The 25,962-nt window shown below is 33.8% G+C and overlaps 4 protein-coding genes across 5 annotated transcripts; 2 read left to right on the forward strand and 2 right to left on the reverse strand.

Annotated features, from left to right (window-relative positions):
• The first annotated feature begins 331 nt into the window (after nt 1-331).
• On the forward strand, nt 332-6,336 carry vir (VIR_N domain-containing protein). The gene is made up of 5 exons (XM_018521105.1): nt 332-579; nt 1,131-1,243; nt 1,348-1,714; nt 2,172-5,793; nt 5,969-6,336. Exons 1-5 carry the CDS (start codon nt 526-528, stop codon nt 6,259-6,261), a joined length of 4,449 nt encoding a protein of 1,482 aa, XP_018376607.1. The 5' UTR covers nt 332-525; the 3' UTR covers nt 6,262-6,336.
• Nucleotides 6,337-6,339: 3 nt separating this feature from the next.
• LOC108769879 (pentatricopeptide repeat-containing protein 1, mitochondrial) lies at nt 6,340-10,739 on the reverse strand. Its single transcript, XM_018521106.1, has 4 exons — nt 10,600-10,739; nt 8,670-9,895; nt 6,907-7,218; nt 6,340-6,487 (listed from the first exon to the last, which is right to left on the reverse strand). Exons 1-4 carry the CDS (start codon nt 10,688-10,690, stop codon nt 6,392-6,394), a joined length of 1,725 nt encoding a protein of 574 aa, XP_018376608.1. The 5' UTR covers nt 10,691-10,739; the 3' UTR covers nt 6,340-6,391.
• A 1,641-nt stretch (nt 10,740-12,380) lies between these two features.
• Nucleotides 12,381-21,267, forward strand: HDAC6 (histone deacetylase 6). Of its 2 annotated transcripts, none has more exons than XM_018521103.1 (19): nt 12,381-12,647; nt 13,470-13,634; nt 13,805-14,227; nt 14,355-14,452; nt 15,346-15,519; nt 15,624-15,816; nt 16,020-16,079; nt 16,379-16,468; nt 16,554-16,660; nt 16,738-16,881; nt 17,165-17,271; nt 17,656-17,825; nt 18,022-18,362; nt 18,444-18,639; nt 18,782-18,911; nt 19,392-19,979; nt 20,059-20,222; nt 20,401-20,688; nt 20,816-21,267. In XM_018521103.1, the coding sequence occupies exons 1-19, from the start codon at nt 12,645-12,647 to the stop codon at nt 20,894-20,896; spliced, it is 3,522 nt and encodes a 1,173-aa protein (XP_018376605.1). In that variant the 5' UTR covers nt 12,381-12,644; the 3' UTR covers nt 20,897-21,267. The 2 variants fall into 2 exon arrangements, with proteins under 2 accessions (XP_018376605.1, XP_018376604.1); XM_018521102.1 differs by lacking the exon at nt 16,020-16,079 and adding an exon at nt 15,910-15,969 and having other exon boundaries at nt 20,816-21,266.
• A 626-nt stretch (nt 21,268-21,893) lies between these two features.
• Nucleotides 21,894-25,573, reverse strand: PIG-Z (phosphatidylinositol glycan anchor biosynthesis class Z). Its single transcript, XM_018521104.1, has 5 exons — nt 25,339-25,573; nt 24,856-25,027; nt 24,378-24,778; nt 23,534-24,072; nt 21,894-23,103 (listed from the first exon to the last, which is right to left on the reverse strand). The coding sequence occupies exons 1-5, from the start codon at nt 25,348-25,350 to the stop codon at nt 22,185-22,187; spliced, it is 2,043 nt and encodes a 680-aa protein (XP_018376606.1). The 5' UTR covers nt 25,351-25,573; the 3' UTR covers nt 21,894-22,184.
• Nucleotides 25,574-25,962: the final 389 nt, after the last annotated feature.

Consider the following 25,962-nt stretch of genomic DNA (forward strand, 5'->3'; position numbering starts at 1 on the left):
CTTTACCGATGTTCTCATTCTAAAGGTATACTCTCATTGGATATCGCGTGTCGCGCGCGACGAACATTGCGCTGGTGTGCCGGAGCCATTACTCCGTGTATTGTAGACGACGCCGTATAGATTACGTTCGGGCAGCGCGCTAACAACGCTATTTGTGTCACACTATCCTTGTTTCACGTTTAATGGACGATGAAGATAGAATGATACAAATAGCGCTATTAGCGTCTACCCGAATCCAACTTATCCAACCGTTGTCGTTTCGGAATGTATAATCTATTGCATTGTATAATATTTATTATACAACAAATACATATTGTTAATACGTATTACAAAATACGACACACAAGAAAACGTTTGTCATACAGAATGTACTAATTCAACGTGTATATAACCAAATAAAGGAGAGTGCAGAGTACAAGATTAACAGATAAAATGGAAAATAGAATAAAAGTACAGTTTATTATCAAAAGTTAATATTTTTAAGGTATTATGTTATCAGAGAATATTTACTCAGTGATATGAGACATGGATAATATCGAATTATTATTCTTTGATACGTTTTCCCACGACATTTCAGAGGTTTGTTTACATACATTTAATAACGATTAATTAAACCTGAGGGAAAAAGCTGTTTATTAGCAATTTTGTTAAAATTTACATCAGTGACATATCGAAATAAAAACTGATAGAAAAAGAGACTTTATTTTTTAATACACTTTACTGTATTGTGCACATATTTAAAGATTACATTTTTGAGGTTATAATTATTATAACTGAAAAGTATAATTTTCCCACAAATTCGTCATAAATTTTTAACTGTCCCTTTTATTATCAAATTATGTTAAGGTTATAATTATTATAGAAAAGTATATTTATCATCAATTTGTTATATTATTTATATATTATGCATTACAAATAAAAAATGTCAGTAAATTCTTAAAAAAGTTTATCCCTTTTCTGAGACTGCTTATATTAAATTTGAATGTAAACAATGTTTAAAAAATTAAACTTTGCTTACAACAGAATTTTGTAAAAATCCCTTGTTCTACACATAATCACAGTTTTCTTTTTCTTTTAATTTTTATGATACATTGGATAATATGATGTTCATGTAGAAATTATGCTTTTAGGAATTGAATTTGGACTTAGTGCAATTTCCCAAGCCTGTTTACATTAGTGAAGTAAGAATCATTCCATTAGGTGCTAGAGTACAGGCAGACTTTCCAGGAGGAGTGCGACTTGGGTAATCAATCTTTACTCTTGGCATTAAAAATAACAGTTTTTTTCTCAATTAATCAATATTAACGTTCAAACTTTTGAGAAATACAAGGGACTTCATTCTTTTAGAGCAACCAATCCTTCACAATTCGAGATCGAGTTTTTCGTGAATGATCTCAGCAAACCTGGAGCTTCCACCTTCGAGTTTTTAGGTGGTTTAGAATACAAGCAGAACATCCATATCCAATTGGAATGCGAACGAAAACAGATACCAACGGATGGGTTGGTACTGAGAGGATGGTATACCACTATTACACTTGCAGTATATGGTACTCTGACCAAATCACTGAACAATCCCCAGGAGGTGATTAGTTCGGCAGCTGGCTCTACCGCTTGCGTTAGCTCCATAGAAGAAAATCCTGAAAATGCTGTGCAAATTCCTTCTGAACAGCAACCCGAATGGTATTACGAGAATCAACATCAAACGAATTTATCGGTAAGAAAATCTTGATGTAATAATGTCATTTTTTTTTAAATCCAAACAAAAGTATCTAAAGGATATTTAGAAAATGAAATGTTGCATACTTTAAATGTTTTTTCATTTCAATATTTGTAATTTAATATGTTTGATCTTAATAGTGTATTAATTTGAATACACAAGTAAGAATATAAAAGCCTATAATGGTAGAAGCTGGGTCTTTAATGCTTTAAATAATTCAATGTGAATTATATCTATACTATATATAATTCACACAGGCTTTTATATTCTTACTTGTTATGTATTTACATTACGGTCTTAATAAATCATTTATTCATATTAATTTGATAGTTATGGGGTAGTTGCAGTTAAACCCTAATGCTAATTTTTTTTTTATCAATGCGGCGATATCCTCTTCACTATCTTTTTAATGATCCAATTTTCATTCAAGTTTAAACACATAACTATATTGCAGCAGGAAACATGCGTGACAGCAACTCCATCACCACAACCGATCCAAGTAGTGGAGCCGTCCAGGACGACCACGTCCGACACGGGAAAGACAGAATCGAGACAGTGGGAAGAAGAGACGTCCAACATAGGCGAAAAACCATCAAAGCGACCTTTGTCTCCACCTACAGAGTCCCTGATCTCTCTAAGTCCGGAGTCCATCTCCGCCGAAGAAGAAGAAGCGGAGCAACAGGAAGCTGGCGAACCGGAAACTGGCGAGCCCTTCGAGCCGATATTATCGGACGAGGACATAATGACCGATGATGTTCCATCTACTGCCGAGTTTGAGTGTGAAGCATCACAAATCGATGAAATCTACGCAATGGTGCCACCTGATTTGTTAAGTCTAGAGAAGTTGGAAGACTTGGAGGACACTCATGTGAACCACGAGACCTTATTGAAGATTAGAGAGATTCTACAATCTCTCTCCAAGTCGGTATCGCATTTTCACAATGCATCAGGTCAAGAAAAAGAAACGTTTGTTCACAACTGCGAGACTTTGTGCGCCATACTAAGTCCGTTTGACTCCGACGTAAACGATATCAATGATTTGACTGATATTGTCAATGCTGGCTTAGATATGGAGCTCGCAAGGGCCCAACCACAACCAGCATACAAAGTACGACACGTGAAAGTGGGGGTTCGCTTAGCGGAGGCTCTCTGTCGATTATCAAAAGGTCCAGAAATTCTGTTGAAAGTTCAAGCCCCGTATAAATTACTATCCCTTTGTATGCGTGAAAACGTGGCATTACCAGTGAAACTTTCCGCTCTAAGAGCCCTCGATGCCGCTTTGATCAGCCCGATAATCGTGCAGGAATTTCTAAGGAACAACTTATACAGAAATGCACTAACGATGCTGGACAACGCTAAACTAGCCAGGCTAAAATACGCCCTTAGTTCGCTCTTCCGTAAAGTTCATGCGTACGAATATCTAGAAGAGATCAAGAATTTCGACGAATTTGGCTTAGCAGAGCTAATGAACGTTTATGTGTACGCTCCAACGTTGATGGCGCAGCCTAAACGCCAATTGCCAGCTGGTGCCCAGATGGAATTCGAACGAGAACATACTCGCAACCCCCGCGCTCATCTGGTAGCTTATTTCGAACACCATAAACTGGCCCATCACCTTCTACTGGCGTTATCTTCTCCTAATTGCAATTTGCAAATGATTAAATTAATCCGCCGCTTTCTCTTGCATCTCTCCAATACTAAGGAAGGCCTCTACTACTTATTGAAGGAGATCGAAGTAGTTCAACTGATATTAAAAGCTCTGAGGTACGAGTTACCAGGCGCCGGACGCATCCTAGCGTGGCGTCTTCAGGTTGCACAGTGCCTGATTTGCTTGAAACAGACTTCCGACTGGACGATCTTGAAGAGACTGCATTCCTTCCTTATTTTTCCAGACGGTTTGCGTGCTATTCTTACGGTTTTGCCCCTAGGCGACTTCATAGATATTCTGATTCCTTTCTTGTCGGATTCTAATCTCTGCGAGTTCGCCGCCGAGGTGATCTCTGCGGTTGTCCGTTACTCCGACAGGGTAGAGATCTTTCAGAACCGTGCGGAATTAATACTGGACAAAGCTCGCGAGCATGTTATTCTTAGGGACGTGATATCATATCTGACAGTCGCGGCCCAAACTTCTCATTGGGATTACTGCGACGTCTCCCTATTGGTGACTATTATCAGGAAAAGTGCCGAGAAGGCTGCATCGCTTCCAGGCCAGCTAATCACCGCCTGTAGAATCCTGCATTATCTTATCTTCCCATCAAATAATGACGTTGATCCTTTGGAGCCGTACATTGAACTCAAATACAGGAATGCTCTGACTCAATTATTCGCCGCTGACGGCCTCACCGCTCTGGTTGCCGTAATGGCAAACGTGTCTGAATTCTATGAACAACCGTTTCTTCATCGCGCTGCTCTAACTGGTCGCAGAGGCATGGCGTTAATTGCTTTGTTGCTTCCTTGCGTGAAACTGACCAGAGCATTGCTCGAGAGACTCGTTAAATGCATGGCAACAGACTTTAAGGATCTCACGGCCGTCGTTCCACTGCTCGGAGTCTATTCCTTGATCGAAGCCATCCCGTCTAATCTAATGGTACAGACTCTGTCCGAAGAAATCGTGGGGACGCTCCTAGTTTTTACGCAAGCTGTCGATTCCGACGGTTCTGGCAACGTGGCGAAATCATTATGGACTCAAATGCTAGGTGAAGTTCTGAAGATGATCTCCCTCCGTCCTTGCAACTTCGTGCCAGGTTTGAAGCTGCTAACTCGCCTGTTACCACCTGTTCTAACACCAAAAGAGTCCATTACTGAAGACACAACGAGAATTCTGGGCCTAAGAAAGCTCTGGTCAGCACATCTTCAAGCTCAGGCCACGAATCTCACTGAAACTCTTCGGTTACTCTGCACGAGTTGGAATGGAGACGTTTTATTTCTTTTATCAACAGTTTGCAAGCAATTAAGCGACCTGGCAGCACCGACAGCTCTTTTGGTTGGAAGGTGTCTTTTAGATGGTATTCTAGCAGCCACTCCTTTAGAGAACAACGTTCCTATTCTCGCTCTAATCAGTGACCTAGCTAGGCATGCACCTATGAAAGCTACTTTGCTAACATTGACCAGTCCGGCGTCCAGAGCGCAAGTAAAATCCGATCAAAAATATCCGCCGGTTATCGAGATGATGTGCTCCACTTTGAAAAGTAGCAGCGACGTCAACGTACAATATGAGATCCTCAGTATCTTTGAAACTCTATGCAACTGCAATCTCAGTCTAGTACAAGAGGATAACGAACCTTTGGAAAAGAAACTAACGCACTCTGTGCCCAGCAAGGAACCTCTTTTATCTATACTTGCGGCTCTAATCGATATCTTGGCGATCAGCACAAAGTTCCAATTAGATGTGATAGAAAATACGTTGACCATTCTCTTGTCCCTCAGCAATCACAATTACGGTCTGTACCATGTAAAGAGCTGCTTGGAGAACAATCCCGGCGCTTTGCGCGCGCTACTGGATCATGTATTGAGCTTGGAAAACCCTGAAACAAACTCCACTGTAAAATTGGCCGTAACTTTCTTGGAGAACCTAATCGCCTCCGAGTCGGAAGCGAGGACCTTGCATCTGCGTGCACAGCAATTGGCATTCTTGATCTCTTGGGAGAAGACAGGTCATCCCTTAGAAAAATTGAAGCGCGCAGAAGAGCTGAAGGAAATTTTGAGAACCGCCGAAGAGAAAGAAGAGAAAGAACCTATCCCGGAGATGCTAGAGCCTCTGCTACCCACCCCGGAAGCATTATTGAACCAGTTCTCGCAAAGGTGTCTTTGTACAACTAATAGCCCAACCCGGCCCAAGAAATTTTCTTTCACGACCAATCAAACACAAACTGAAGATACAGTGGACTTGTTGGCACTCGCCACTGAATTACTACCCATTGACTTCAATCTGTTAGCGGAGGCGCAAAACTTGTGTTCTAAAATACCTCCTGATGACACCACTCAACCTTTGCAATCAAAACCCCAGGATGAAGAACAGGAAAGTAGTAGAGTGGAAAAACAGATTTCTCCAATGGCCAAGTCGAAACAGCCGTTTGGTAAGATTATTAAGGATTTATTAGACGATCTTCAATCTTTAATTCTTCATATCGAAAAATATTAAGAAATCAAAAAGAAAAAATGAACAATTTTTGATCAACCTCACCTAATTTTTTATGTTCAATTATGTAGTGTGTTCGACGATTTATGATTTCTTTTATGATAATTCTTTAGTGACACCAGTGCGAGGTCGGACACAGTTTACCAATTCCCTACGAGGTGGTCCAGTAGGTGGAGGAGTAGGTAGAGGATCCGATCCCTTCCGATCGAGGCCGCCTAACACTTCCAGACCACCGTCTCTTCACGTGGACGAGTTTGTAGCGCTGGAAACCTGCGGAGCTCAGCCAACCGGTCCTACCGGATACAATAAACTCAACATCCGTGGAACGTGCCCATCGCGTGCTATTAGCAGTAGTACCAGGAGTCGACCTTGGACACAAGAAATTCGTCCCACGTACCTCCGCTGATTTATTACTGTCTATCTTTCATTTCGTATATATATGTATATTTACAAAAGAGTAATTATGCCAATAACAATATATAATTTTTACTTAAAAGGCTGTATTTTGCAGAAATAATATTTTATTTTGTAATGAATTATTCTTTTATCAACTTCTGCCATTTGGGATACTGCTTTTTAAATTTTTCAATATTGTCCTCCAAACGCTTCAATTTTTGATGTCTGTACTTGCTCTGGAAAAAATATGTTATATATGTATATTTTATATATTTATAATATCAAATTTTTAAGTGTATAATATATTCAATAAATTAAATTAGACCGCGCTATATGAATAAATCAAATAAGAAAGAACTAAATAGACCGAGGTAAATTTTACACGTAGATTTTAAATACATTTTCTAGTTATATAAACTGCGTGCCGATTATTATCGGATTTAAAACAATGATAAACTAAAGCGCTGAAATAATATCACAAATTAAATCATCAATTTAATCATCTGATCATTAATTTAATAATGATGCTAATAAGAATCTTAAAACACTGTAAAGAACTTTAGAAATGTACATATTTTTTTTTAATTGATCAAGAGTTAAACACATAGGAAAAGATTAATACTAACAATAGTTGTGACGAATTTCATTAACGTACCGTCGCCTTCGGTTTCTCAATTTTCGATAATTCTTCCGAAAATTTCTTTACGGTTTCGATGGTCTGCGCAGTAGGTCTCGTTCTGTTCTCCATCATATATCTCATCATAAACAACAAATATCCAAAGTTTTTTTTATAGCAAGCCGTATCGACGAGAGTACCTATGATTACAGAATTGGGTTTATAGCCAAAAACTTCTATTCCTTCCAGAAACTCTTGAGCCTGCATAAGTTCTTGACAACCAAGTGCCAAGACCCCGAATGTCATTACGTTTGGAGAAAGCCCCTTCTTCTCCGCTAGGCTTATCACCTCCTAAGTTATTAAGTCGTATTAACATGACATTCAAATCATATAATCAAGAATATAATAGCGAATTTAGTTACTTGCAATCATTTGCAATACGCTCGGTTACTACATACTGAAAGCTGCTATACATGAAATTCGCAAAGTTAAATATGAAAACATATATATATTTTAAACAATTAAATTTATAATGACATTCGCGTTATTTATCAGAATATACGGACAAAATAATATGACACGTGGGAAATACATCATATATTTCACTCCTTGTTTTATTAATAAGAGACTGGCAAGTTACCAACGGAAAGTTTAAATTCTTTTAGTAGAACTTCTTTCATTTGAATAAGAATTTTTACTGGACCGTACATTTCAAAATTCAACAATAAGAAATAGAAGTAATAACCATAATGGTTAAAGCTAGATCTTTAATGCTTAAATAATTCAATGGATTACTATATATACTATACATATACTGTATATATATGTATATATACTTGCATATATACCATATTTGTAGTCATTCGACTTCTTTCATTTGCTTATATAAATAGTATTAAAGAACATATACTGTATATATATGTATATATACCTGCATATATACCATATTTGTAGTCATTCGACTTCTTTCATTTGCTTATATAAATAGTATTAAAGGAGAAAATTTGTTCTTACTGTATTTTCCAAAATTGCCCTCTGTTCTCAAGAACTTCAATATCTTTTCTGGTCGATACAATTATCTAATTTAAATATCGTTTATAGTTTTCAAGAACGGAATAAAAAATCAATTTCTTCAATATATCTTTTAAGCAATTAGAAAACTACTGGTTACTAGCGATGAATGGTACAATATTACACTACAGCAGTTATTATACTATTCAAACATATATAACTCTTTTTCAACAAAGATACACTGTTAGAAATACTTCCTTTACATGTAAATGAAGCTCGTGGTTATAAACGAAATTAAAAGAATGAATGATTTAACAGAAAATTAAGTATTTATAGTATTATAGTATTATAGTAATTACTTAAATGTATAATGAACGTGTACATTAAATCTATGAAATGCACTTTTTATAAAATTTTATAAGTGCTTAAAATTTCTTAAATTTACATGAAAAATACATTAAATTTCATGTACATGTACAAAAATATATTTTTTAGTTATAAATACATTAAATTTCATGTAATGTCATAAAATTAAGTTCAAATTGTGTAACTTAAAAATATATTAAGTTTCATAAAATTTTTAATAAGTGTAGAATCTGTATTAAAGACAAATGATAGACCAACTTCTCATTAATATAACAAATAATATATTTCTCAGGTGTTCACATTATTTTGTCTATCCCCATGTATCATTTCATTGTCAAAATAGATTATACTATGCCATTGCATTTAGATACTTTAATGCAGTGATTCAGTGTAGTGCAAGTGACTGTATTTACCATAACACTTACTTTCGCGGCTTTGTAATCGAATCTTACGCTGCGCCTTTTAATGAGCATATTGCAAAAGTCGATGTCCAATTCAATATTTTTCTCCTCTGCAGTTTTGATGAGTATATTCTCAGCGGGCACCGTGTTCGGAATTAAATCCAGGAGTAAGGTAATAGTTTTAATATTAGGTGTAACACCGTCGTTGGACATTCGATTCAGAAATCCTTCTACACCACCGAATAAAATCAGACGATTGCTGATCAACACGTCATTCAAGTTTACCGATTTCTGTACAGCTACATCGGTATCGCGTTGCATAATGTTCTGTTCTTTTTCCATCGGTAAAAGTGTGCTCAACATAGGCGGAGAGGCCAACAAATCCGGCTTCTCGCCTTCCAACACCGAAACCCTAGTCTGATCGAATCCCGAGAGAAGAACATCGTCGGGCTTTAAATTTCCCAAATTTGTATCCCTAATCGCTCTCAGGAGAAGATTATAAGTAGTCAAAGACGGTTTGATATTTTTCATGCGCATTAAATGCCATACAATTAAAGCATGTCGCAGGCCAGCTTCCTTGTCAGAAATTGCCCCATGAAACAGAGAGTTGTAAGTAATCTCTCCGATGGGAATACGTCTGTCTCTCATCTCGTCCGCCAGTTGAAAGGCCTTAACGATCTGACCGTGCCAACTGTACGCCTTTACCATGACATTATAATGCGCATCGTTCAGTGGGAACTGCCGCTCATAAAGCGACTTTCGCAACCTGTTGAGATGCTCCAGAGCTACTTCGGTGTTATCAGATAAAGCACACGCATTAAACAGACTAATGTAGGTCGCCGCGTTCGGTTGCAACCCATACTTCTTTGCCTTGTTATACAGACTGAAGCATTGTTTTACATCACCTTGTTTGGCTAACCCATACAACAAGAGATTGTACAAGTACATTGTGGGCTTGTCTCGGTTCTCTTTCATCAAGTCGAGAACCTGCAAAGCGGAATTCAAATCGTTCTTAGATATATGTGACTTGATCATTTTAGCGTACTGGCCCAAGCTGGGTTTCAGTCGACGTGGAACGCGCGCTTCTGTATCTTGAAATTTCTCCTCTTCCTGCTCGCGCTCGTCCATTGGAATTCGCTCAAATTTCCTGCCTGAGATGTCTCCGAAGACATCGGCGCTCCTCGGAAGTTTTTCCGTGCAAAAATTGCTGACCGAGAGCTGCAATTTGCGCTGCAATTGCTCATTCTTGGCTGCACAATAAATATATAAAATCAGTTTTTGTATAATAATTTAATAATATATAATATAAATGTTCGTTAGTATTAAATTCTTTGCAGTATATCGCTGCATTGATAGAAAAATTCGTAGAAACACATTCAAAATTAACAACTTTTCAGTAGAACTTTTCAAAATTCTTTCTGAATTTTAATTAAAAGTGAATTTAATTAAAGGACAAACATTTTATATAAACGGAAATATTCGGATTAAAAAGAAAACTCGTCATTATTCAAATATCAAAGTACTGAAATAAATTCTTATAAAATATAAAATTATAAACAAAGGACAATAATCTGCCAGATCGATAAATAACTTCACTTTCTTTTCATGTTATATTTTTAATTATAATATATTTTTTTAAATAATGTCACGAGTTTTCAAAATTCGAACACTGTCACTTTGGTATACAGTTGTGTAAATTTCGTCACGTATCAAAGATGTGACACTATATTTTTCATGTAGGCAACATGTTGACAAACGTATCGTTTTTCCACAAAATCTTATTAGAATCGATTTCCATTCATTATCTAAAAAATGCTAACTTTTTATTTATTACTGTTCCATCAACACAGCGATACGTAAAAAGTAAAATTTTATTTTCTAAAACCAATTTAAAAAAAAACACTTGAATATGGTATAAAATACGGAATACTCATTTGTTCATTTTTACACGTACATTGTTTTGATATGATCAAATGATTGAACTCATTGACATAACCTATGACGTTTTTGAGTTTGATTGATGCGCGAAATTTTTGACAAAACATTTCACATAAATGGAAATATTCGTATTAAAAAGAAAACTCGTCTTCATATGTAAACATCAATTTTTTAAATATTGGAACGAAGTATATTGAATTTTAAGCGAGATAAAATTATAAACACATGACCACAACGTGGCAACTGATAGCAATAGAAAGTACCTGAGAGTGATCAAGAGTGATCATCCCGATTTTTTCGTGTCTCAAACCTCGTAAGATAATGTTCATTTTTATGGTTCTCTTCCATCCTAATACGTTGGTTAGACAAGGACAAATACTTTCGGCTAAATAATCAATGTATATACATACAAGTGCCACTAGAATCTACATTAAGTGATATTTAAAATGTTATAGAAAATAAATACAATTAAGTTAATTATACTTCATATATGACATTAAATTTATAGCCTACGAATTTTACGCATTTTATAATGAAATTTTTTTTCTCAGAATTATTCTAAATTTTTGATTAATTTTGTAACTTTTTAACAAAATGTTTCAGATTTTGTGAACACTAATTTTCAGAAATAATAAGAAAATTAAATCAATATAATTGTTTTCTAAAATTCTTCATATAATTAATTCTAAATTAATAGTTAAGATTTTTAATTCTATTTATTATTTTTGATGAAATCTTGTGAAATTTGAATAAGTTTAAATTAAGTTTTCTTCTTCCCAGAAATTATATAAATAAATAAGTCTTCCCTTGCAGCACAAAGTTGCCCAAAAGTTGCAGTAACACATTCTGCTGCAACATTGCAGTAATATATATTTTACAGCAATATTGCTGCAAATTCTGTGCTGTATGGGTTAGAATATTTTAAAATTGACTGCATATATGAAAAATTCTAAAAAAAACAAGACGCAAGGGTCCACTTGGCGCTACAAACGCTTCGGAAGATTTGACTGACCAATCAGAAGAAAGAATTTCATTAATTGACCAATCAAAAAATGCTTCAAAACATTTGTTGCATCAAGTAGTAGCTGTAGTCTAAAAAGTCTAAAAAGTGTTCTTTGTATAAAAAGTCGGAGAAAAATTTATATATATATATATAAAATTGTGTAGTGACAATTATAATAATAAATAGTTGTTATTATTATTATTGTCCTTGATGAAAATTTTTATAATTACATGTGTTAGGTCCGATTGCACCAACATTACTTCGATTTTAAGCAAGTCAGCACAAGCGTGGTGGTACCCAGTTGGACACGGCTCAATTGGACACGAGCCACTCACAGCGCTTGAGACTACAAAGCTCCTAAGCACCGGTCGCTGTGATTGGTGGTGTCCAATCGAGCCGTGGTCAATTGAGATCACCCCAAATGGAAAGCACTCATTGGTGCAACCGGGGGCTCTATTCTTGAGGGAGGATCCCGTTTGCCTACAGTTCTGATTGTACACACCACTCATATCAACTGCCTAGTAATTTTTTACTGTTTTGCCAATGAGATTATTTTATTTTTAAATTGGTCAATCAGCGATACATGTGTGCAATATGCGATGTGTGCAATCGGAGCCCTCCCGTATTTTTGTGACTCTGTATATATTCTCTCTCTCTCTCTCTCTCCCTCTCTCTCTTTCATTTAATTTACATATTCGTTCTACCTTAATAGTTATGTATGCACATATAGGACAGTAGTGCAAAGTGTAAATACGAACAGACTTGCACTTTGCACTTGCAGTTACAACTTACAACCATCTTGACGTTGGCCGCACACGGCACACGCCGCTGTCTTCTGTCGGAATCAGAAATAAATACAAAAGTATCAACAGATGTAAACAAGAAAAATAAGAAAAGAACAAATCAACGCGAATGGATCTAAAGCATTTCGTTTTTCGATTATTTTAACTCAGTTTCGGGAAAAGAAAGTCAAATCAAACATGTCGGATGAGTCAACGTTTCTCTAAAAATGTATTGTTTCGACATCCATTAATTGTAATTTCTCTCAATTCGGGCAAATGGTAAGTGCTATTATTGTTATCATCAGCAATTTCTATATGCTCATTTATCACTATCTTATCGCTGGCTCTCAAAAACAAAGTGATAACACACCGAGGAGAGATATACCTCTCTATATATATCACATTCCATAGAAGTATATCCATAGAAGGACAGATTGTCCGTTCACCATCTGTAACCTCGACCAATAGTTTTTTTTGTAACAAGTCTCGCGTTTATTGTCATAGATCTTAATATTGTATGCAAAAAGAACGATTCTAAAGAAAAAAAAATCCAATTTTATTCACAACAGTTATAATACAACAGGTCTATTCTGCTATTCTTATTTTGCTAGAATTTACTTTTGTTAACTTGCACTGGCTAGAAGCTGCAATTGGCTCCAATCATCTGACTGTTGCACGATAGAGATCTTAGAAATCATTTTTAGACAAAAACTGTGATCTTGAAACAATTTACTTCTTTCTTTATAACTTAACTTTTGTTTTAGATTTCACATCAACAGTTGTAAAATAAATATTCTATGAAATACAGTCAATATAATTACAATAGTAATATTGCACAGTTTAAATTGTTTTTACTAATATAGATTAACTTTAATATTGTTTTAACTTACTCTCTTCATTTTTTCTAATTTTTAGAAAAAGATACATGAATTAATCGAAGCAAGATTAAAATTAAATTGATCTTGTCCTCAGTTCCTCATTTGGATCTAAATGAAACCAATCATATTAAAGAATCTTATAACAGCTGTAAAGCTGCTTTTTCTATTAAACGCAGTCGTTGTATTATATTTATTATTAAATATTAACAAAATAATTTTACAGACCGAACCCACGGTGAACCTGAATCTGTTTGCTGCTGCTAAACAACTAGCAGACAGTGAGATCGAACTGATAAAAGTGATTGAGAATTCTACCAAGTGCCAAAGAACTACAACAAATATGCTTTCAAATGCAAAGAAAACAAAGAAACCCGGGAAATCGAAAAATGTAAATATTATTTGTTAAACTTGTAAAAGTACTAATCTAAATGTTTGAATATATGATACATTGTAATAATAATCAGTGAGACAATGTTTTTTTCATAAGCATATATTTCAATATGTTTTAAAATCCATGTAATACACATTATTCTGATGAACATTCTGATGATATGATAGGCTCGTCCATCAGCTGCACTATTGGCTGCTAAGCAAGAGGCAGCAAAACGACAGCTGCTGTCAGACCAAAAATCCAACAACAATTTTGTACCAGACATATATCAGAAAGCAATCGATGCATACAAAATGATACGCAAGGAAACTGGTCTTGTATTTGATCGAAGCATGGCTGAGCACGAGTGCATCTGGGATCCAAATTATCCCGAGTGTCCGGCCAGATTTACACGAGTTTTGCAAAGGTGCGAGGAGTTGGGCCTGGTGCAGAGATGTAAACTTATTGAACCGAGACGTGCCACAGAGAATGAGCTTCTGAGTAAGCACAGTCAGAAACAGATTGATATTTTGAAGGCAACAGATGACTCTACGGATTCTGAGAATTTGGAGTTGCTGTCGTCCAAATACGATTGTGTCTATATCCACCCGGTAAAATAATTCCACGATTTTTTTAAGGGAAAATATATAATGATAAAAATAGTACTCAAGCTTATTTATTGAATACTATTGTTTAAGTATATTTAAATAATTAAGATTTGTTATATATTTTTTTCAGTCTACATATAGATTATCTTTATTAGCTGTGGGCTCAACAATCAATTTAGTAGAAAGTGTCTGTAAAGGCGAGATACAAAATGGCATGGCTATTATCAGGTAAGTCCTAATATATGTCGATCTTCATAAAATATAAATATATCGATATTTAATTTGATTAATTTTATCTTTAGCAGTCTTTTTTTTCTTTAATTAAAAAATATGTTCTGAATTAGTTAAAAATTTAACTTATATTAAGGGGGTTAGACCACCTCTGAGGCCCTAAAGTAATACCCAAGTTTGGAAATTTTTTTGAGTAAATGAATAATTATGATTAAAAACTGTTTGGAGGGCTTTAGTGTACGAGTACATATATAATAAACTAAAAAAATATTTTTTTATTAGTCTTATGTCTAAAATGGCGGCACATTGACCCACTCGCTGAATCCCTCTTTAAATCGGTGTGCAGGATTTCAAGCACACGGTTTGACTCTGAACAAAATACAAAGAATTTTCATTATCTACATGTCAAAAACTAAAGAAGTACGTAGGGATTCTTTAAAATATTGAAAACTTTTTCTGTAATTAATATTTTTATACGTGAATTTTAAGGCAAAAATGCAATTTTTTTGTAAAATAGTTGCTATTTTGAGAAAAATTAATATTTTGAAAAATCCTTACGTACTTCTTTAGTTTTTGACATGTATTGGAAATTCTTTGTATTTTGTTCAGAGTCAAACCGTATGCCTGAAATCCTGCACACCGATTTAAAAAGAGGATTCAGCGAGTGGGTCAATGTGCCATTTTAGACATAAGGCTAATAAAAAAATATTTTTTTAGTTTATTATATATGTACACTAAAGCCCTCCAAACAGTTTTCGATCATAGTTATTCATTTACTCAAAAAAAATTCCCAAACTTGGATATTACTTTAGAGCCTCAGGGGTGGTCTAACTCCTTAATATAATTATATAATAAATTTAATGATTAATTAATAAATAATATTTTTTCAGACCACCTGGTCATCATGCAATGAAATCGGAATACTGCGGTTATTGTTTTTTCAACAATGTAGCTCTGGCAGTAGAGAAAGCTCTGAGTTCCGGTTTGGCAAACAGGATTTTAATTGTGGATTGGGACGTTCATCATGGACAAGCAACGCAACAAATGTTTTACAATGATCCACGGTACACTTCTTTTTTAAAAAAAAGTTTTGTATTATTTTTTAAAACATTACTTTATTTGTTCCTGTAGAATTAATTAAATTAACTGTTTTAAAATGTTTTTACAGCGTAGTTTACTTTTCGATACATCGTTATGAACATGGCGAATTCTGGCCCAACTTAAGGGAATCTGATTTTCATTATATTGGGGAGGAGCTCGGAGAGGGTTACAACTTCAATGTACCTTTAAATAAAACCGGCATGACTAATGCTGATTACATCGCGATCTTCCAGCAAGTTTTATTGCCAATGGCTTACGAAGTATGTGACATGTAGCCTTTATTTATTAGTGTATAATATAAAATAATTTAATTTTTTTAAATTAATCTTTTAATGAAAGTATTAACATTGTAGTTTCAACCGGATTTGATAATAGTATCAGCAGGTTACGATGCGGCTCTGGGTTGTCCAGAGGTAAATTTAAATATATTATTACTACTCTTTTTTTTTATTTTTTTGTCCAGTTTTGTCCAGACCTGATCCTTGTTTCTGCTGGTTTTGATTCCGCATTGGGCGATGAAAAGGTTATAATATTATTATATTGTGTTATTGATATGCATGCTACTAAATACTGTATTTGTGTTTTTCATATTTTAATAGCGTTTTTATTTATTATAAACTAAATTTAATAGAAATTATATAGATCGAGTATTGTATGTCTTTTGTACTTGCATATATTTTATATATAAATTATTATAATTTTATTAATTTATAAGAATATATAAAGAAAAAAGTAAAATAAAATAGAGAAAAAAAGAGAAAATGAGGCAATAATATCATATATGATATTTATATTACTATTTTGTAATGTATTAATGTATAGGGTGAAATGCTGATAACTCCAGCATGTTATTCACATTTGCTATCGTCGTTGTTAAGTCTGGCAAATGGAAAAGTCGCTGTGGTTTTAGAGGTAAAAGAATATATTTACAAATATGTATAAATATATTTTTATTTCTGTATTAATTAAATATTAAACGCAATGTTGTAATAAATAGGGTGGTTATTGCCTGAAATCATTAGCAGAAGGTGCAGCATTGACTTTAAGAACGTTATTAGGAGATCCATGTCCGGTTTTACAAACACTTGATTTACCATCATTAAGGTAAACAATCTATTGCATTGACATTAAGAATAATACTTTTTCTTTCATTCTACTTATGAAGTCTTTTATTGTTCTAGTATACGTAATACTATCTTAAATGTAATCTACTCACATAAACCATACTGGAAGTGTTATCAATATCAAGAGACACACAGCATTAATAGTGTAACACACAGTAAAGAGGAGATTGCTAATCGACATGTAGTTACGATGACGTTTAAGTAAGTAACTACAAACATTATTCAATTTATTTATTTGTTACTCTAATATATATATATATAATATATATATACATGATTGATTAATGTAATTTAAAAAGTTTCTATTATATATATTACATATACTTATTATATACAATATTTTACGAAACAAATTCAGTTTTTTGAGACGAATTATTTTTAAAAAATTGAATTTTGAACAAATTATATATCATTCCTTAATGTTATTATTAATTATATTAATGTTATTAATACATTTTATAAATTGTATTTCTGCCTGTTTTAGAGGCAGTGAAGTTAAATTAGAAAAGTATGATACTCGAAATTGCTATCCTGTACAAAGCAAAGAAACATTAGAGGTCGTGGAGAAAAAATTGGACGAATTGATACAATGTAAGTATTAAAAAATGGCTTTATTTGCAAAAAATTATATAGGAATATTTAAAAAGATCGCAATATATGTTTCATTTGCTACTTATTGGACGTAACAGTGAAAGTTCTGTGCTAATTTTTTTTATTTCTAATATTTTGTTTTGTTATTAAATTTTATTTTATTGCAATATTTAATGGATATTTTTTCATTAAAGTAATAATTGTTTTTATAATTTTATAACAACAAAAATATGTTGTTAAAGATGATTTTGAATGGATTATTCAATAAAGATTTTTAATAGTACAAAAGAAAATATATGATTACTTTAAAGTAATAAAAAAAAATATTTTAAAAGTTGATTATTGTTTAATTGTTAATTATAAAAAATTTAATTTAATTTGCAGTAACAAACTTGTATAAAGCACCTCATAAAGTATGTATCGTCTATGATGAAAAGATGCAGAAGCATTGCAACATTTCTGACAATTCTCATCCAGAAAAACCAAATCGCATTTCCAGCATTTATAAGAATCACGAGGAACATGGCTTGTTACAGCGATGTTATTTATTACAAGTATGACGATGCATATATTTAATTAAATAAGGATTTAATTTTATCTAGTAATTTAGATTATTTAAGTTATATAGTCTATTTTAAAAAATCTTGATTTAATAGAAAATTATAACTATATATATATATATATAAATTATATAAAGATCTTCAAAAAGAAAAATTAGAATACAATTTTTCATTTTTTTGTACAATGAAGGGAAGGAGTGCAACAATAGAAGAGTTATCCTTGATTCATTCAATAGACCACATCGATGACATCAAAAGGACATCAACTTTAAAACTCAAGGAATTACAAAAGCAAGCCTCAGATTACAATTCTGTTTATCTTCATTCTGACACATGGTCGAATGCCTGTATATCTGCTGGCTCTCTTTTGCAAGTAGTGGACGCGGTTTTGAATGGGGAGTGTCAATCCGGAGTAGCCATTGTAAGGCCGCCTGGACACCATGCTGAAAAAGACATCGCATGTGGTTTTTGTATATTTAATAATGTTGCCGTGGCTGCAATGTATGCTGTACAGTTTTACCATTTAAAGAGGTATAACATTAAATAATATAGCTTTTTAAACAGCAATAAAAATAATTTAGATTAGAAAAATATAATATACATTTATTATAGGGTGCTGATAGTAGATTGGGATGTGCACCATGGAAATGGAACGCAATCTATTTTCGAAGAAGATCCAAAAATCCTTTACATCTCTGTTCATCGTTACGATAATGGTAGCTTCTTTCCAAATTCCAAGCTTGCTAATTATACAAGCACTGGCTTAAACGCAGGCGAAGGATTCAACGTGAACATACCGTGGAACAAAGTAAGCAATACTTATATTTATTTAAAAAATATATTTTACAAGCAATTGTTTGATAATAGTATATACAGTTTCATATAATTTAAAATCATTGACTATATAATTTACTGTGAAAATTATTGACTACATTCATTACATTTGATAGAAAGGAATGGGAGATGCTGAATATATAGCAGCTTTTCAGCAAGTTGTAATACCTATCGCTTACCAATTTAATCCAGAACTAGTCCTAATTTCGGCCGGATTTGATGCCTGCATTGGTGATACACTTGGAGGTAAATCTATTTTAACATCAGTTATCATTTGTATTTATCTCAGATATACCTTTGGAACATATAAAAATTTGTCGGTTTCTCTCCTTATGGAACACCATATATTTATCCGTTAATAAATCAAACTAATCAAGACTCCTAAATCAAAGAATTAGAAAGAGTAAGAGCACTAGGAGTCAGGCGCAGAAGACGTCGCGCAAATAATACACTTATAAAGAGTGAAACTTCTTTACTCACTAAACGCGCTTACATGTTTCGACTCATTTTTTAGCCTTCCTCAGAGCAAACACACACTAACATATATAAAGTAAAAGTTATATAACTTAGTGCCCTTACTCTTTCCAATTCTTTGACCATATATTTATGTGTAATATAAATGATATAAAATGTATTTGTATCAAAAAATTTTTTTATATATTTTATATATTTTAATAGTAACAAAATTTGATTCCCAATAAATTAATTATTTCTTATTTTTGCCAGGTTGTCTCGTAAGTCCAGAACTCTATGGCCATTTAACCCATTGGCTCTCATCCCTGGCCAATGGTCGTATAATCCTAAGTCTCGAAGGAGGTTACAATATCAACTCCATCTCTCACGCGATGACCATGTGTACAAAGGCACTCCTGGGCGATCCTTTACCGATGCTGGATCCTAATCTCATTCCTTGCACTAGCGCGATCAATTCTATCAATAACGTACTGAAGACTCACAAGAAGTTCTGGTCCAACCTGCAGTATGGAATGTCCTTACCAAAAGAGAGACTACTTTCCAAATTTAAGACAATTCCTAACAAACGCGAAGAGCAAGGAAAAAATGCGGATAAACTGAAACAAATATTTATGGAACCAAAGATCGCCTTAGAGGGAATTGAGAGTGAAAAACTAGACTTGAACCTCGCGATTGATAAGAACTGTTTGAATCTAGTGACGGACGAGGAAATTTCGAAGTTAACGTGCGAAGTGGAGAATATTAAAATAAAAAATTTCGAATTACACGCGATGAAAAACGAAGCGGTTGAAGCGAAAAAAAATCCTGAATTGAAGCAGAGCAAAGCGAAAAATCTAGATGGTACGCACTAAATTCATTTTAATTAATCTTAATAAAAGTAATTATTGTGTTTTAACTGAGAAATATATTTAATTGGCAGTGTCACAAAGTATACAAAAATGTGTAAACGAGACGCATCAATCAAGAGGCAGCCAACAAGGAAATTCTGACATACGCGAGGACCACGATGATGAAGGCGCAGCATCTTCACAATCCGGAACACGACCCATAACTCTATCGGAATATCTCTCTGACAATCTGCAGGTGAAATTTTTATTATTACGATACAAAATATTTTTTTATCAATAATTTTTCTGAGATCATTGATAAAATAATTAATAATTGATTATTGTTATATAATAAGTGTAAATATTATATATATTTATTATTTTAATATAATGCAGATATATAAATAAAACATTACATGTTTTTTGGTGTACAGGCTCTGACAGCAGGAGAAATGTTCGCGATCGTGCCCCTGCAGGACTGTCCACATCTGTTCACAGTCAACGAGGTTCCCCCAGGTGGAATTGACGTAACTACACCGTGTGCTGAATGTGCCAGTATCGCAGAAAATTGGATTTGCTTGCAGTGCTATACTGTGCACTGCGCCCGCAGTATTAATCAGCACGCGATGCAGCACGCAGAAGAGTTCGAACATCCCATCACGCTCAGCTTTAGCGATATTTCTGTCTGGTGCTATGGTTGTGAAACCTACGTCGATAATCCTGTGAGTAGTTTCTTCATAAAAACGTTTTTCTTCGATAAGATAATTAACTTTTATAAAAATATAATAGTACTTTTTATATCAGAATTTATCTTTTTTCAACAATCTTTAATGCATACTGCATTTTTAGCGATTATATGCGGCAAGAAACGCAGCTCATCAAAGCAAATTCAATGAAGCACTTCCCTGGACTTATAGCGAAAGTGCATAAACATACCTTAAGTAATATTAAAGAAATATATTTTAAATAGTATAATAAAAAATATGTCTTCAATTTTTAGTAATAACGTGTATTGTGTATAAAGATAAATGGCAATGTTTTTATAAATTAAAAACTGATGTGTTACGAGAGAAAAGAAAGAAAAAAAAAGATATAAATCAGGGATAGTATCGAGGGTTGCTCGAGGAAATAATCAAACTATAAAAATGTTAATAATGTACTGAAATAATTTATTATTAATACCTCACTAGAAATTATTAATTGTACTGAACTAAAGATACCTCGTATTAACTCAGTTGTAGAATTATACATAGTGTCCCGAAGCATCTCAATAAATAAAAAAAAATTTCTAAGAATTTGAATCTTTGTTCCTTTTATAAGTAATTAATTCAACTATTTGATTCATAAAATATGCAATACTATGCTGAAAAACTTTCGGTACACTATGTATATTATATTTTTTATATACATATATAGATATATTTTTCCCTTCGAGAGACCGATCTCGGTCTAATAATAGATATATTAAAGTCATATTCACATGAAAGAATATAGAACAATAATAATAATAATAAGAGGCTAAACATCACACAATCGTTACATCACAGAAAATTAAAATATATACTTTTTTTAAATTTAATTTTTCAATCTTAAAAAATACTTATTCCATCTTCAATGTTGATTTTCAAAAGAGAGTAACAGAGAATAATTGGAAGAGGAAAAGAGAATTAAACAAAGGAAAGTTTTGTTTTATTTTTATATTTTATTTATGTGCCTTCTCAATTTTATCTTATTGTTAGATATTTCGATAAGTTACAGCAATAATGGTTTTCCTGTAAGAAATCTTGATCACAGAGATGCTTACATATCTATCTTATTAGATTAAACTTATCTTTTCTTGGTACACACAAAGCATAAACTTCGAATTGAAAAAAACAAAGTAAAAATAATTTTCAATTAATTATTAATTGATATTTAATACGTCGTTTCTTGATTAACATTCTAATAATTTTTTATAAGATGTCTTACAATCATAAATTATATAATTTATATAGGAATGTGTGACATGGAAATCATTCCCATCATTTTCCTCTTTTCTAATCCATTCTCATACACAAATTGCTTGCCTTAGGAAAGTTGTTCCTTCTATGTATAACAATGTTCTTCGTGTATTTGCTGCAATAAAATGTTACTAATGTTCTGAATTATTCTTTCGTCAAAAAGAAGCCGTATTAATAATTAAAAATAAAAATATAAAATTTTGTACTTTTTAATTTATTCATTTATTGCGCCCTGATTTATTTTGTCTCAATTCAGGCACTAAGTATTCGATTTTTAGCAATATTAATCTAAACTGTTTCATATATTCATAAATATTTTTTACAGTATCGACGATACTGCTAAAAATACTATCGCATCTTAAATTTAATAAATGTTCTAGTCCATCGAGTGAACGCAGTGATGGTAATTTCTCTACAGAGATGTGAGGATAGAAAGTCTTGATTACGTGAAACTTGAACAAGTGTGAATTATTGCTCGACAATTCCCCGAACTCGTTTATCGCAGAGGCCGGTAATGCATAATACAGCCTGTAGGGAATATTCTTGACAGCAAACTTCTCCTCGCAATCCCTGATCTTCTTAGCGATGCTATCAAGTACCCATGATAGAGGCATGGAGCCTTGCTCATATAAGTGAAAGTCCTGCGTCAGTTTGTACTTGTGATTACTACTACTGCGATAGATCCTGCGAGTATTTCGCAACTGTAACAACGCTGTCGGCAGCGAATAACTATACGAGGTATATAAATGCACATGAGCAAGATGCGGTTTGGCCTTCAACTCCGTTGTGATGTAAGACACGAGCGGTAGAATTCCGCCCTGATGCACGAAAGCGTAGAAGAAAGTCAGTAGCAGATTGCTGACATACCAAAGCATTAACTTCCTGGACTTGTGCTTCGCCGGTTTGATGGGACTAGAGGATTTACCATTTCCGTATCTTTGAATGATATCCAGACTAGGGACTTGACTCAGCTCGGGCGCGTAAAGAAACACCAGCGGGAAGAGCACCGGGATTATGAAACGAGGTTCCTGATGAGGAAAGAAAGACAGCAAGGCGACTGGAACAATGAACGTGAATGTCATCAGGCCTACAATGCTCTGCAGACGTGGTAGATGCAACCATTGTGCCTTCAGCCCGCTGGAAATAAATATTATTGTCGGTTAACTTTTTAATATCAACTGTTTCGATATATGTCCCTTTTTAAACAATTATAGGCTGCGTTCTGTTTCATGCATAATGCGCGTGATGCATCATTTATCCTTGTTATTCACCGAATATTAAACAAGGATAAATGATGCATTATGCACATCATAAGTGAAGCAGAATGCACCCATATCATCTCCTGATATTTCTTTTCAATTAAAAAAAAAAAAATGTTTCAGACAAAAATTATATGATTTAAAGACAAATAATGGTAAAATTAATTGTCGAAAAAATCCATTTTCCATGAAAATATAAAAGTCATGAATATTTCTTAAATAGAATTATATGATTCTTTTTATATAATCCTTTAATTATTCTACATATATGTATACTGTTTAAAATGGAACTGTCTTATATGGCTCACCTGTGTATCATTTTCACAAATGTCAGCAATCCAATGATCCCTAGAATGTTAAACAGCAGCGGAATGTTCACTAAGAAATGCAGAAAACGAGGATGCAGTCCATGTGACTCCAAATTTTTCATGTTTGCATTATATTTGAGAAAATTAACCGGTGTCACTACAAAATTGTTAATTCCAACCTCCAATTGGCCTATCTCTGCCATCGTTAAGTATCCAAAGTAAAAACTGTCGACTAGAATAAAAAACAACGCAGCCGGTAGTCCGCAGAGAACAAAAATGATCATTCTAAGGTGGAAGTCTTTGAAGCCAACGCTCATCGAGTTCAATCCTCTTTGGAGCCAGAAGAAGATGGGAACGAAGGCGAATGCGACGAAAGTCGGCCTGTTGAATATCCCTATCACCGTTAACGTAGCCACCACAAAGCAGTCGTTCAGGGAATGTGAGGGTAGCAATACCTTGAGCTTGTAGTATTTGACTCGCTCTACGGCAGTTGCTGCTTCGTTGTATTTCATAGAGAGGTAATCACTCTGCAATACCACCTGATACAAAAAAAATAAGATTTAAAACAATGTAAGATACAAACAATAACTAAACATTGAGATCTCTTAGTTAATTATGCAGATGAGAAAAGACATTCCGCTAATTATTGAGCCCCGTATTATTTTCTTCATCAATATAAACTACATTATATATGAAAATTAACTCATTCCACCGAAATATAATTTTCCATATAATTAACGAATTTTTTATTTTAATAACTAGATTTTTCTTAAGTTTATGTTCCTTTTTATGAATCTTATCGATTGTTTTTATACAGCTTAATATTTGAAGGAGTCAAACGTACTTTCTCTGAATATGCCATGCACCGGGAAACAAAGTACAACAGTGAGGCAGTCAACACCAGTTCAATCGAGTTGGACAGCGTACGGGTGGCATAGGTCAGCATGACATAAGAGCTAGCGTATGTGACAAGCCTGACTCTGTAATTCTGTCCATATATGAAACAGATCTTGTACAGAAAATAATCCGACAGAAAGGAGAGTGCACACATAAAAAGGCGGGGGAAGAGCACAAAGAAGTATGGTCTCTTCAACGATAATCCAAAGAAGTAAAATGTATATGGAGACAGTCTGTTGAGAATTGCATAAGGTAAACCAACGACGATTTGAGGAATGAACATCGAGCGTATTGGAAAGGTGGCGTTGAATTCCCATGGCTTATAGACATCAATATCAAAGTGGTCTCCTGTAAAAAGTGAACAGGTATGTAAATATATATTAAATATAAAGCAAATGCTAAAACATAGCAGGATGGCGACATACCAGAGATAACTTCAATGGACTGAAAGAACTCATCGGGATGAATATAGCCTGTCTGTGAAACAAAAGTAAGGACTACTCTCAATGATGCTAGAATCCAGTAGAGACCGATCTTACGCCGCACAGGTGTTGCAGTTTGGTAGTCGTCGATGGATCTGCGATACTCGTTTTTGTGCTGAATACAAAAATCTTATGTATAGATATAAATATATAAGAGTAAGCTTGTGTGTGTGAATATATATAATATATAAATAAGAATAACTAAAATATATATATGTATGTATTAAGTTGAGCAGTTTTGTTTATTTATAAAAAATACAGAGACAAACTTTATATCAAAATCAAAACCTTTTCAAAACAAGATATTAACATTTTTTTTTCTAATTAAGATTTCATCTTTCAGATTTATTATTTAATATTATTAAGTTATCATATGCATTTTGAGAGGAAAATTGTACAAAGATTAATATTAAAATGTCAAGTTACCTTCAATGACATGTTTTTTGTAAGGATTAGTTTATCATAATTTAACCCTCAATAACAGTTCTTGGACATTTATTTAAAGATAGAAAAAAATTATGGAGTCATGAAATACCGCGATTCTTTTCTACTTTATTACAATCGAGATACACAGAAAATCGCATTATAATTGCGATATTCGTTATCAGAAGCATTGCGGGATACTTGTTAATTGACGAACAATGGCTACGTTCAACAGAACACAACAATTTTGCAACCGTTTTATGATTCTCTGCTGAGATTGGACCATTCCTCTTGATCTAAAAGCATAATCCAATCAGCGCGAAGAAACTTCCAACAGTTGCAAAATAAACGTTCTGCTGAACGCAGCCAATCAAGCTGGAAACACAATAGACACAGGCAACAGGGAATAACGAGCCGTCCAATCAGAGCTCTGGGATATAATATCGAACTTATACCCCAAAGCTCTGATTGGACGGCTCGTTATTCCCTGTTGCCTGTGCCTATTGCCTGTGCCTATTGTGTTTCCAGCTTCATGGGCCTTCTACAATAAGCCATTAGTCATAAATCAGGCTGGAGTCCCATGAGGTGTATTTACCGCGTATCGCGTAACCGCGTAACCAATCAGAA

The sequence above is a fragment of the Trachymyrmex cornetzi genome, unplaced genomic scaffold, assembly GCF_001594075.2.
Source record: "Trachymyrmex cornetzi isolate Tcor2-1 unplaced genomic scaffold, Tcor1.1 scaffold961, whole genome shotgun sequence".
Lineage (NCBI taxonomy): Eukaryota > Metazoa > Arthropoda > Insecta > Hymenoptera > Formicidae > Trachymyrmex > Trachymyrmex cornetzi.